This window comes from Mytilus californianus, unplaced genomic scaffold, assembly GCF_021869535.1.
Source record: "Mytilus californianus isolate M0D057914Y unplaced genomic scaffold, xbMytCali1.0.p SCAF_15, whole genome shotgun sequence".
In the NCBI taxonomy this organism is placed as follows: Eukaryota; Metazoa; Mollusca; class Bivalvia; order Mytilida; family Mytilidae; genus Mytilus; species Mytilus californianus.
The window spans coordinates 14,882,662-14,897,703 of NW_026262637.1; the positions used below are offsets into that span (position 1 = coordinate 14,882,662).

Sequence of the window (15,042 nt, forward strand, 5' to 3'; positions counted from 1 at the left end):
CAGATGTAAATGTATATCTTTTATTTGCTACATTTAATTTGATAATATATGTACAAGTGGAAATGAGTCATATTATTTACAAACAAATAGTTTAAACATTAAGTATGTTAATTATCCTCTAACATTAGAAATCAATACATTAAAGCACCCCAATGTCAAGTTTTTATCCCCTGAACACCTGGCTTAACTGACAAATGCAATACACAGACAGGTAGACTTGCAATACACAAGATTATTAACTTTGTTGTAAAGACCATATTACCTCTGGTTATGTAAGGGTATAGACACATTAGATATAAGTCTCTTGATTTATTACACTTGGTGTCAGAATTCTTTAGTTCTTGTGAAATGCTTAGATCTTTGATTGTTTTACATGCAATCAAGGTGTAATAAACGAAAGTTGTATAATTGATGTTGTTTGAATATACAATCCATCTGAAGTATTGGTTTGATGTCAGTGTAGCTAGACAGACTTCATCAACAATTAAATAACAAAAGTCAAAATAATCTCCTATGTTGCTTTTCAATTATATTTCAATTTGGGCTTCAAAAGAATAACAAATTTGGAATTGACATTCAATGATAATGTGCAAATTCTTGATTATATTGGAGTATCAACACTTTAACAATATTACATTTAGATTTTTTTACAAATTTATAAGAATTTAACAAGATTCCCTCTTTGGAACTGCACTTTAAAAGTTATTAGTGCTCTAGTTCTTATCATCACCTGGAATCTTGCTGATTCCTAAAAATTATTCTATTAAAATATTTTGGAGTTTATTCATCTACATGCACCTGAAGTGTTTTTTTATTGATCAATTACTTTAAAGAAAAACACTTACAAAACTGCTGAAATCTACTTTACCTCAGATAATTGTTAATCAAAACGTGATACAATAAGCATATATCTTATATAAACAAAATATAACTGTTGAGTTCATTGCAAAATCAAATGTCCAAATAATTTTCTTAAATTGGTTATATGAATCTGTTCTATGCACTAGCAAAATGTTTTTGCGGTCTTAGATCTTTGGATACCAGTTTTGTCATCCCAATATTTTGTCCTTTTCCTGATTGTGACATTTTGACTGTGTGTGAATTTGGATGGCGGGTGATGCATGGGTAGCCTGTCAATGATTCTCTCAGTTTTTTGTTCGTTGCCTTGATTTGTCTCACTAATCGATTTAAGAGAAACCACTTTTGCCTTAATTAATGCCTTTTTTATTTTGTTATTGCCACAACTCCATTGTCATGACATCACAATGTTGTAAACAGTCTGGTTAGAAAAGCAGTTTCTTTAGATATGTTTCTGATCTGTCCATCATTCTTTCTTTTTTATTGTAATTTTATTGTTTCAATGATTCCACTCTACTTATCTTTCCCATTTGATGTCTATGATCACTTCATGAATAAAATATAAAATATCTATTAAATTGGGAACAACACAGAAAACATTACGTTTTAAGATCATATTCAAAGTGTATGACTTTTGAATTTAACAACCTACAGCACTTTATATTCAAAATAGACTTTTCCTTACACCAGGTATCCTGATCCAAAACCTTGGAATGATCAGAATCCCGAGGAGCAATTAATCAAAAGTTTGTAACAGTGGGTAAGTAAAATCTGGATCTGATTCCCACGACGGAATTATGCTCCGTGGGAATCGGATTCAGATTTTACTTACCCACTGTTACAAACTTTTCATTAATTGCTCCTCAGGATTCGGATCCCTCCCCAGATTTTGGATGGGGATACCCAGTGTGTTCCTGGATCTAACATATTTGAATGGAACATTACCTTGAAGGGATTCCCTGACCATAGTAATGTATAATGCACCCTTGAACTGATTTCCTAACCATTGTAAGGTGTAAAGTACCCTTAAACTGATTCCTTATCCATAGTTAGGTTAATGTTACCTTGAAGGGATTCCCTAACCACAGTAATGTGTAATGTACCCTTGAACTGATTTCCTAACCATTGTTAGGTGTAATGTACCCTTAAACTGATTCCTTATCCATAGTTAGGTTAATGCTACCTTGAAGGGATTCCCTGACCATAGTTATATGTAATGTTTAGGTGTATTGTACCGTGTAACTGATTCCCTGTCAATACTTATGTGTAATGTTTAGGTGTAATGTACCCTGGAACTGATTCCCGGTCCATACATATGTGTAATGTCTACGTGTAATGTACCCTGGAACTGATTCCCTGTCCTACTTATGTGTAATATTTAAGTGTAATGTACCCTTGAACTGATTCCCTGTCCATACTTATGTGTTATGTTTAAGTGTAATGTACCCTGGAACTGATTCTCTGTCAATACTTATGTGTAATGTTTAGGTGTAATGTACCCTGGAACTGATTCTCTGTTATTACTTATGTTTAATGTTTAAGTGTAATGTACCCTGGAACTGATTATATGTAATGTACCCTTGAACTGATTCCCATTCCATACTTATGTGTAATGTTTAGGTGTAATGTACCCTGGAACTGATTCCCATTCCATACTTATGTGTAATATTTAAGTGTAATGTACCCTTGAACTGATTCCCTGTCCATACTTATGTGTTATGTTTAAGTGTAATGTACCCTGGAACTGATTCCCTGTCCATACTTATGTGTAATGTTTAGGTGAAATGTACCCTGGAACTGATTCCCTGTCCATACTTATGTGTAATGTTTAGGTGTAATGTACCCTGGAACTGATTCCCTGTCCATACTTATGTTTAATATTTAAGTGTAATGTACCCTTGAACTGATTCCCTGTCCATACTTATGTGTTATGTTTAAGTGTAATGTACCCTGGAACTGATTCCCTGTCCATACTTATGTGTAATGTTTAGGTGTAATGTACCCTGGAACTGATTCCCTGTCCATACTTATGTGTAATGTTTAGGTGTAATGTACCCTGGAACTGATTCCCATTCCATACTTATGTGTAATGTTTAGGTGTAATGTACCCTGGAACTGATTCCCATTCCATACTTATGTGTAATGTTTAGGTGTGATGTACCCTGGAACTGATTCCCTGTTATTACTTATGTTTAATGTTTAAGTGTAATGTACCCTGGAACTGATTATATGTAATGTACCCTTGAACTGATTCCCATTCCATACTTATGTGTAATGTTTAGGTGTAATGTACCCTGGAACTGATTCCCATTCCATACTTATGTGTAATATTTAAGTGTAATGTACCCTTGAACTGATTCCCTGTCCATACTTATGTGTTATGTTTAAGTGTAATGTACCCTGGAACTGATTCCCTGTCCATACTTATGTGTAATGTTTAGGTAAAATGTACCCTGGAACTGATTCCCTGTCCATACTTATGTGTAATGTTTAGGTGTAATGTACCCTGGAACTGATTCCCTGTCCATACTTATGTTTAATATTTAAGTGTAATGTACCCTTGAACTGATTCCCTGTCCATACTTATGTGTTATGTTTAAGTGTAATGTACCCTGGAACTGATTCCCTGTCCATACTTATGTGTAATGTTTAGGTGTAATGTACCCTGGAACTGATTCCCTGTCCATACTTATGTGTAATGTTTAGGTGTAATGTACCCTGGAACTGATTCCCATTCCATACTTATGTGTAATGTTTAGGTGTAATGTACCCTGGAACTGATTCCCATTCCATACTTATGTGTAATGTTTAGGTGTGATGTACCCTGGAACTGATTCCCTGTCCATACTTATGTGTAATGTTTAGGTGTAATGTACCCTGGAACTGATTCCCATTCCATACTTATGTGTAATGTTTAGGTGTAATGTACCCTGGAACTGATTCCCTGTCCATACTTATGTGTAATTTTTAGGTGTGATGTACCCTGGAACTGATTCCCTGTCCATACTTATGTGTAATGTTTAGGTGTGATGTACCCTGGAACTGATTCCCATTCCATACTTATGTGTAATGTTTAGGTGTAATGTACCCTGGAACTGATTCCCATTCCATACTTATGTGTAATGTTTAGGTGTAATGTACCCTGGAACTGATTCCCTGTCCATACTTATGTGTAATGTTTAGGTGTGATGTACCCTGGAACTGATTCCCTGTCCATACTTATGTGTAATGTTTAGGTGTGATGTACCCTGGAACTGATTCCCTGTCCATACTTATGTGTAATGTTTAGGTGTAATGTACCCTGGAACTGATTCCCATTCCATACTTATGTGTAATGTTTAGGTGTGATGTACCCACAATTAAATGTTTTGATGTTATCGCCTGCTCTATCTAGTTTGCAGCTGAAGCTGAACATAAAACAGTATGATATAATCAATTTACAAATCATTCTATTTCTGGTTCACAAATCTATTATAGATGATATCTGTTCAAATAAAAAAACACAAATATAAACTGTGTAAACTATATTTTCTTAACATCAGGAAATCATTTACAAGTGTAATTGGCGCTATGATGTTTGAAAGTGCAAATCAAGTTCATATTCATGTCACATTAACATGTTTCCCTTTTCTATGATTTCAACAGTATATGTATTATGATGTCAGACTCCTTAAGTACCCTTCTTTATAATAAAGTATGATTTCAACTTCAATACAATGACATCAAGGGAAATCTGATTTTACACCAGGAAATCCTTTTCAATTAAGCTACTGCAGCTTTAATGTTTTAAAGTGAAAACTAAGTTCATATATTGATGTTCATAGGGTATTTTGGTATAGGGTCTACACTATTAATCTCTGCACGTGTGAGTTAAACAGTCAGGATTTGTGTTTTGGGACATTATATCTATCATATAAATGTCATTTTATGATGGCATAATTCTTGAAAAGATAATATTGTATACAAAGTAGTAATGTTTCATTGAAGAAAATAGCTTCAGTGTTTAATTGAGTCTGCTAATTAGAAAAAATTTGAACGTTATCTGATTTTAGGGCCAATTTGGCACCAAATCTTAACTTCTTGCAGTAAAGTTTTGATAAGTATTGATGAATGTGGAAAAACAGCACATGCAAGAACCATGTAAATATTTATATTATAGTCAACTCTGTGTTTAAATATCTAGGTGGTTTCTCCTGTGCAATCTATTTTAGCTAATACCAAACCATCTGAAAATCAACTTAAATCAAAGCATTTCACAAAAAAAATAATATTCAAGAGTTACATTTCTATGATGCATTTTGTTTTTGTTTTATTAAGATTAGAGTTATGCCTATTCAGCACAAGCATAAAAGGATGGATGAATGGATAGGCACTTAATGTCTGGTGAGGCATGAAAGAAAATCTTAAATCAAAACTTCTAATTTTTATTGAAAAACATACAAAACTAGAGGCTCTCAAGAGCATGTGTCGCTCTCCTGCATCTTCAACAATAGCCAATCTTTAGTAAAAATCATCATTAAAGGGGAATAACTCTATTAAGAACAATTTCAGTCATGTTGACATGTTTGTAGATCTTATCCAGCTGATAATGTTTAATTTTTAAAGTTTCTATTTATCTGTTATAGTTTTGATGGTAATAGGCATCAAATGCATAAAAATGTTAAAAATTATCATTTAAGGGCAATAACTCAAGTAATGAGTCGACTGAAGATACAGGCCATCATGGCTCTTTGTAAATCTTGTCTTGCTGATCATTTGTGCTAGTATTTAAAGTTTCTATCTATCTATTACAGTTTTCAAGATAATAGGCAACAAGTAATAGCTTTTCGAAAAAAGCTAGCCGTCTCTTAGCTGATAAAAGTGGAAAGTAACCTCGCTTTGTAGATTAATTCATTCAGAATAGCCTTGCATATTAATCAACACATTTTGCCACACACGTTATGAAGCCGTAGTATATCGTTTAATATTGTGTGTCAAATAAGGTCCTTATCGTACTAATCCTTCAAATCATGGTTGTAAATACTTTACATGTTTGTCAAACAATTCATTCTCTCATCATGAAATATCATAACCATGTTCAAGTTTTCTTATGTTTTTCATGTATAAAATGTACGTATAAACAGTGAACGACTGGATTCATGGATTGAATGTGAAACAATCATGTGCGTGTTAACAAAACATCAGGAGATTCGGCTATTTATAGATAAAGGTTACCTGTGTATCGACATGCATGATTTGTGACTAGGCAAAATCTAATTGCTAAAATAGAGAGTACAAATCCGATACTCTACGGGATTGAAAGACATTTACTAGGTTTGGATTGTCCCAACCAATCAACGAGCTTTAATTATTCAAGTCTCAGTAATATCTTCCAATCAGGTAGTAAGAAGCATTCAGCCCGCAGATTGTACATCGTTCAATTCTTAATAACGTCTGAAGAGACGTTAACTAGATGCTCTAAAGAGCCTGTGTCGCTCACCTTGGTCTATGTGCATATTCAACAAAGGACACTCTCCAACATTAGACGAAAATAGAATTCATGATAAAAATCTCTGTTTTGTTGATCTTGTATTGCTGATCATCTAATCTGTTTAGTTTCTCTCTATCTTCTTTAGTTTTTGCTCAATACACAAAAGAGGGTAAAAAAAAAATCCTCATTTAAGGGCAATCACTCCTATAAAGAGTGACAGTCTACATTTATATCTGCAAAATTTGACTTGTTAGTAGATCTTGCCTTGCTGATATTTTTTTTGATTTAAAGTGTCTATTTTTAAAGGGCAATAACTCCTATTAGAAGTTGTTTGACAGTTTAGACGTATTTTCGGACAATAGGTCAAGCTCAACATTCTAAACATTTTTGCTCCTGTCAGATTTTCTCTATTTATAAAGATTTTCCCTCTTTATAACGGTTTTCAAAATAATAGACAAAACTTGCATTTTACCTCTATGTTCTATTCTTAGCCATGTTGGCCATCTTGGTTGGCAGGCGGGTAATCGGACAATTTTTTTAAACTATATACCCCAATGATGATACTGTCCAAGTTTGGGTAAATTTGGTCAAGTAGTTTTGACGACGATGACGACAGATGACAGACGCCAAGTGATGAGAAAAGCTCACTTGGCCCTATGGGCCAGGTGAGCTAAAAATGGGAAAAAATTGGGAAAATCGTAATTAAAGGGCAATAACTTCAATAAGGAGCTGACTAAAGATTTCAGTTATGTTGACATATTTGTAGATCTTGTCTTGATGATCATTTTTGCTGTTAAAGTTTCTATCTTATCTATTATAATAATGTTTTTAAGATATTAGGCAAAAATGTGTTAATGCGATTCCCTCAGTATATTTAACATTCAGATCTTGTTTTGCTGATCATTTTCGCTTTTTAAAGTTTCAATCTATCTATCTATTATAATTTTTTAAATAATAAGCAAAAATTTTTTTTAAAGGGAAAATTTGTCATTCAAGGGCAATAACTCCTATAAGAACCTGTCTGACAATTTTGACATAAATGGACAATTGGTAGAGCTCACCATTTTAAACATTTTTGCACCAGTCAGATTTTCTCTATTTAAAGCGATTTTTTAAATAATAGGCAAATCTGGCATTTTACCTTTATGTTCTATTTTTAGCCATGGTGGCCATAGGACACATTTTTTATATTTTTAACTAGATACCCTAATAATGATTGTGGCTAAGTTTGGTAAAATTTGGCCCAGTAGTTTCAGAGGAGAAATTTTTTGTAAAAGTTAAAAGACAACGACGGGCGATGGACGCCAAGTGATGAGAAAAGCTCACTTGGCCTATTGGCCAGGTGAGTAAATAAAAAAAGAATGTGTCCATGGGACACAGTGCCCCTGCTTGTAGATATGCAAGAGTCAATAAAGGGTCACAACTCGAGCAGTGAAATTGACAAAAATTTCCTTTTCATCTACTGTTTATTCAGAAATAAATTTGTGTGTACATTTATTGTGACACTGGAACAATGAACAAATATGAGATATTAATTATTAAGATTTCAGGAAATTTTGTATTCAAATAAAGGTATCAAAATTTAAATAGAAAGTTTTTATTTTGTGCAAAACCTTTCCTAATATTTTTGAATTTACCATAATTTGCCATGTAAAGTACGCACCCCTTTCTATCCCTCCAAAATCGTGAAAAAACGTTAAAATGTTAAAAAAAGTACACTAATGAAACATTTAATAGTATTCAAAGTCTTACAATGATAAATCTAGTTTTTTTTTAAAGAAATAACCCTTACACTGTACATAATTTTTTTTTAGTAAACTTGTGTTGCTGGGTTGTATTCTAATTGATATTTACATTCTTATCTCCTTAAATTGATATTATTTTCATTGATAGCAATAATTTAGAAAGTTATAGTCCCATCCAAAACCCTATAATGTTAATCAAAGTATCTCAGACAGATAAATAAACTGTTGACAGAGATATGTCAGCATAAAATTCACAAAAAGACAATGGGATGGACAGCAACATTGCTAATCAATTCAAAGTCACTGGACCTTGATCTAGGGGTTAGGGCCTGAAAATGGTCGACAAACTGAGATGTACTGATTGTAATGCAACTTTATAGAAAATATCATTGATTTATCACAAGCAGTTCCTATGCAGAAAACTTAGCATTGACAATTGGTAAATAATTCTAAGTCCTTGGAAAATGCTGGAAAGCAACACCTATGTCTTGCCCTTCACAACTTTTGTCACAGGCAACACAAAAAGGACAAACTAAGAAAAGATAAACAATAAATGCAGTGAAAGATGAACAGTGAAAGAGTGATGGACAGAAAGAAGGCAGATAAACAGGAGCAAAAGTAATATCCCACCATTTGAGAAGCATGAAAAATACCAGATTCTATCAAATTATTGCATGCATTCCTAAATTTCTGACATTTGGAATAGTTTGGAAACCAGTGAAGAAATCTGACCATCAAACATTCATTTCTTAAAAACAGATATAACATTTTTCAAATTTTTGACAAAATATGATATAAACCAGAAATATAAATTTGATAGGAAATTTAACCTTTTCACTGATATTTCTGTTTCTAGCATACAACAGAGTTTAATTACTGGATTTCTGGTTAATAATTTCTAACTATATGTGTGATTTCATAATTGACATGTTTCTTTTCTATTCTTCAAAATTTTCTTTTATTATTTGCACCATGATACCATCAAATTTAATTGGATATCCTGCATAATTTTTATCAAGCTTAACCATGAAATAAGGTTAAATTGCTATAAGACCTCTCCCTAAATTATTGAAAGGTATCATTTTGCAGTAACCATAATATCATGGTGTATATAAGATACACCAGATCTGGTTAACCCCCTCATGGGTGTATCTTATACATACATACATATATATTAGAATGGATGAAAGACCTGTTGGGGAAGAAGTGGGTATTTCAGTATTCAATAATCTGAATTAACCCCTCAGTAGTCTTTTGGAAGTATGCTGGCCTGGTCAAAAGAGGTCATTGGTTCAATCCCTAAACATGTCAAAGATTTTAAAATTGTTATTAGATGTTTTCCTAGCTGCTACAGAAACAAAATTTAGAAGCAAGATCAGACTGGTTTGCTAAGATTCAGAATAATACGTCCAGGTTGGATGGATATGCATGTAATATTTGCCACTGCACATTGAACATTCATCAATTTCCTTTTTGTCTATATCAGTGGCCTAACTGCCATTGGTCAACCTTTAATTTGTTCTGAAATTTCAAAATTTGGTTCAATTTACATACCTTGTTCAGGACACTTGAATTTTTGTTTTCTTATATAACTAAACACTTTTGATTGTCGCACTTCTCCCTAAAATTAAAATATAATATTTACTTCATAGCATTATCATAGTAGGTACTGCTCTTGTGATTTTCAGTGTGTTTAGTTGTTCTATAAATATTCTGGGGTTTTTTTTCTCACCCAGGTGTCATTTAGGAATTTATAATCTAGTCAGTTTTGTGTCTATTCCCTTTTGATCAAAATAATATTTATTTTCTTTGCTGTCTTTGGTTTCTATTCATCTTCCATATCTTGTTATATCTTAAATTAGACATGATTATTTGTGTTACACAAATCTGTCTAAACTTCTTTTTCAAGACACTAACAGTTTTTTTTCTATCATAACAAGGTGTTATCTTTTTTTTTTTCAATATTATTTTTTTCTAGCAGTTTGACATTTCTCGCCTCCGATGTGAGCTTGAAAAATTACAGGTGAGTCAAAGATCATTTAATATTTACTTAATACAGAGTGCTTAAGATATCTCAGACAACTATCAACATTAACTGAAACTATGAGTTCTTTCAATGATGAATAGATTATTTTCAAGTTACAAACTTTCGACTCCGGAGTATATAATTTTTTGACAGGTTACAAACTCTCTAGTTGAACATTCTGGTACTCAGCAAAGTAAGAGCAATTAAAAAAAGTAAAATCAAGCTTACAATCGGTGCAATTTTGGGAAAAGATTAGTTTTTTTATGTTTTCTCTACATAGCAAAATCATCAGAAAACAGTTAATTTTTTCCCCAAATTGCACCAATTGTATACCTGATTTTACTTCTTTTAGTTGCTCTTACTTGACCAAGAATGTCCTATGAAAGATAAGGTAACCTGTCGAAAAATTATACACCGGAGTCAAAAGTGGGTTATATGAAAGTAAACTATTAGTAATTAAAAGTACTCATAGTTATGGCAACTAATGCTGATAGTTGTCCTAAATATCCTTAGCACACTGCATTTAGTAAACATCTACTCTGGAGTCAAAAGTGGGTTATATGAAAATAGTCTATTGCAAGATATCATGATAAATCATCTTCATATATTGATATCAAACTGCAATCAACCATTTGTTGATGTGGTTTCCAAAAGTTTGCTAATAGAGACATGTCTACAAGACTTCATGATGTTGAATTCCAGATGCCTTAAACTAAAACATCCATGTAAAGAGAGCGCCACCCTTCATTATCTGCCAAATATCTAACCTTCCTACATGTTCACCCTTTGTATCAACATTGAATTCACCATATATTGTTATTTCAGAACCTTAATAAATTGATGTATATGTTCTGTGCTTAACATACAAAAATGTTTACAATTGCCTAACATTTTCTTTTCTTCTACATTTATGTTTTCAAATTACAGAACAAATGTAATCATGGTAAATGTTTAAAAGAAAAGGCAGTTTAAAAGCTATTTGGTAAGGTACCTTTTGAATACAACATAAACACAGTTCATATTTCATAAAATATGTATTTGTTCCACAAAAATATTACTTATTACAGTGAATACATAAATCATACAAAACAAAGTAAACTCCAACAGACTATTATTAAACAGCAGCGTGAGAACTTTTATTTTGACAGTCCCCTTTCTAGCATTTGAAATGTGAGAAATATGTTCCTGTATTTCACCTTCTCAACAGACAGTGTAATGAGAGTTCTATGTACTACAATAATTTCTATATTAAATTACAAACCTGAAATTTCTGTGAGCTTTTTCGATTCTGAAGAAAGATGATTGCATTGTGGGAAAATCTTGCCACAGGTTGTCGAAGTTTTACAGTACTAAGAACACAATTACAATTAAAAGTCACATGAGTACTATTATAGTAAATTAATAAATTTAAAGCACTATTTCCTCCAGAATGGAGTGGAGTTTCTATTCTTTGGAATGACACTTTTCCTTGATATCTAAAAACTAACTTGTCTTTGTTAACATTAACAATAAGTTCTAAATATGGTAATTCCTTCTTACGATGAAAAATACTTAAAATAGGTACATCTATGTTCACTAGAGAAATATTCCCAGAGAAATAATATGTTAACTGGTTTCTATATGTTTTGATGAAACGTCTTCCATTTCTTAATTTTAATTTTGAAGGCGTCCAATCACTGTTGAACTTGTAGCCTTTTGTCCGCAGCCGTACTATTCCTGTGGAATTGTATCTTCTCACATTTGACAGTACATTGTAGTCTGAAAAAAAAGAAAATTGTTAAAAAAATTTAATAATTTAATATTTTCAAACATTTATCTATCCAGTATAGTAACTTATCAAGTGTGGACTTCATTTTAATTGCCATCATGAAAATTTTAATTTCAATCATGAAGATGATTTCTTCTGATCATTCAACAGATTTTTCTGTAAAAATAGCAACTTTCAAAGTGTTCAAAATACTTTCTTTTTTTCATGGTATCTTTATAAGATTCTAACAAAATGTAAAAAAATTCTAACTGTAAAAACATGAAGCATGCCACATGATAAACAAAACCTTTTAAACTAAATATATAAAAACTAGAACTGTGAGTGAACCCATCATAACTATATGTTAGGGATACAACTATATGTGGTAAAAATATGTGTATAAATTTCATGTCATGAAGATTTTCCACATAAACAGTATACAGAATCAATGTTTCCAATGATTTGATGTCTGTCCCAAAACTTTCTCATATCCTTTTCTATGCATTTCTATTGATATCTACTATAATAAATGGTAGATCACGGGTCACTGTAAAGAAGGTGAACGACTCTTGACCTAAAAATGACCACAATTTATTAACATTATTTGGGCTTTTAAATAAAGATATGATGTTAACCACTGTCTTTAAATCTCATTATCTATATTCCAAATTCTGTTTACTTATTTAACTGTTAGTACTTTACAGATTTCAAAATTTCAAAATGTATTTTCTCATATGATCTTTTACTAAGACAATTTAAGAATAATGACAATCTGAGAAAATCTTGTTAAATGATTATTCATTAATACTAGGAATACCAAGCATTTCATATTATGAGCCAAATCAAAAGGTTTTATCTCAATATGATGAAAACTTGATGTTATTTACAAGAAGTTTCTGATACACACACTTAGCTGTTATACTATACATGTATTAACATTTCAACAAGGGTCACCAAAATTGGCAAACTTAAACCCCCTATTCATTATTGACTATTTTCTAATGTGGCAAATTGAAATATCTCTTACTGCAAAGTTAGTGCTTTCAAATAAGTAAAAAAAATTGCATACAGTGATTGGTTATAATTGGATAAGCCAAATTAATATATATCCAGTTTTTTTTTTAAAAGTTAATAGGAACAGGAATGACATTCCCAATCTGCTTACACATTACAAAGTTCCCTAAATATGCAATAAAACATCTTTACAGCCAGTCTGACTAAAGTCAGCCCCCACTATCCACTTGCACAAGTGGATAGTTGGGGCTGGCTTTAGTCAGACTGCTTTAGAGCATATTTCAAGTTATTCTACATGTATACTGTAACCATTCAGAGTGCAATCTAGCCTTTCAGAGTATATATTTATAACTAACTATTATAGATTATGAAATTTCTTTCAATTTATCTAGTTGGATTGCTAACCAATTATAATCAATCAAGAAAACATCTTTATTCAATGTCAAACTCTAAATATTATACTCAATGTGATGTATTATACTCAATGCGATATATTATACTCAATGTGATGTATTATACTCAATGCGATATATTATACTCAATGTGATGTATTATACTCAATGTAATGTATTATATTATACTCAATGTAATATTATACTCAATGTGATGTATCATACTCAATGTGATATATTATACTCAATGTGATATATCATACTCAATGTGATATATCATACTCAATGTGATGTATCATACTCAATGTGATATATCATACTCAATGTGATATATTATACTCAATGTGATGTATCATACTCAATGTGATATATTATACTCAATGTGATGTATTATACTCAATGTGATGTATCATACTCAATGTGATGTATTATACTCAATGTGGTATATTATACTCAATGTGATGTATTATACTCAATGTGGTATATTATACTCAATGTGATGTATTATACTCAATGTGATGTATTATACTCAATGTGGTGTATCATACTCAATGTGATGTATTATACTCAATGTGATGTATCATTCTCAATGTGATATATCATACTCAATGTGATATATTATACTCAATGTGATTATTATACTCAATGTGATGTATTATACTCAGTGTGATGTATTATACTCAGTGTGATGTATTATGCTCAATGTGATGTATTATACTCAATGTGATATATCATACTCAATGTGATGTATCATACTCAATGTGATGTATTATACTCAATGTGATGTATTATACTCAATGTGATGTATTATACTGAATGTGATGTATCATACTCAATGTGATATATCATACTCAATGTGATGTATCATACTCAATGTGATGTATTATACTCAATGTGATGTATTATACTCAGTGTGATGTATCATACTCAATGTGATATATTATACTCAATGTGATTATTATACTCAATGTGATGTATTATACTCAATGTGATATATTATACTCAATGTGATATATTATACTTGTTGTACAAATTGTTACCCTATATTCTGTTAGCTTGGACCATTGATCTCTTACCTCTGATCCTGAAAATCAATATAAGTATTTCCTCTTCTCTGGGGAATTTATTATACAAAAGTAAAATCATGGATATTGTTAAGCTGGTATGTTTATTAAAAGGAATTGAACTGAACCCCAGACTTTTATATCTTTCATTTAAAAATAATCATCATCTCTTCATTGCAATTATTTGTTACAAGTTTGATAAACCATTCAGCATAACCTCTAACCTTAAACAATCACGAGGTTAATGTCAACACATTTTGACTAATTACACTGTCTGATGAAGATTAACTAATACATTGGTTTACATCATATTGACCTTAATTGGTCCTAGACCTTCGATCTCAGCTTAACCTTTGACCTCAAATATCTAAAATTAAAAGTTTATGTGTTATCCTGCAGATTGATTATGTGTGCAAACATTCAGAGTGAACTGTTAATAACAATTTTTTCAAAGGCATTAAAGACACAGATTGATTCACATTTTGTCCATATTAAAACATGTTCAATACATTCAAAGGGGAAGTAACTCTATTCCTCTATGAAAATAAAATTTATCAAAAGAGTTCACATTACAATCAATAGCTGTAGGTCAGCGAAGTAAGATAGTTAAGGTTGTGATTCTTGATTTCTATCAAACAATCTTCCACTATGAACCTTCAATCAGATATCATTTATAAGGTATTTTCTAAATGACTTGAATCATTTATCCGAGTTGATAACAATCAT

General features: G+C 31.6%; 1 protein-coding gene across 2 annotated transcripts in view; it reads right to left on the bottom strand.

Moving 5' to 3' along the window:
* The window catches only part of LOC127725473 (kielin/chordin-like protein), a 125,583-nt gene that overhangs the window by 88,898 nt on the left and 21,643 nt on the right, over positions 1 to 15,042 (bottom strand). For both annotated transcript variants that reach the window (XM_052232464.1, XM_052232462.1), the window contains exons 2-3: positions 11,361 to 11,857; positions 9,628 to 9,694 (exon numbers count right to left, since the gene is read on the bottom strand). In XM_052232464.1, coding sequence (XP_052088424.1) covers positions 9,628 to 9,694; positions 11,361 to 11,857 — 564 coding nt within the window. The remainder of the gene's footprint in view (positions 1 to 9,627; positions 9,695 to 11,360; positions 11,858 to 15,042) is intronic.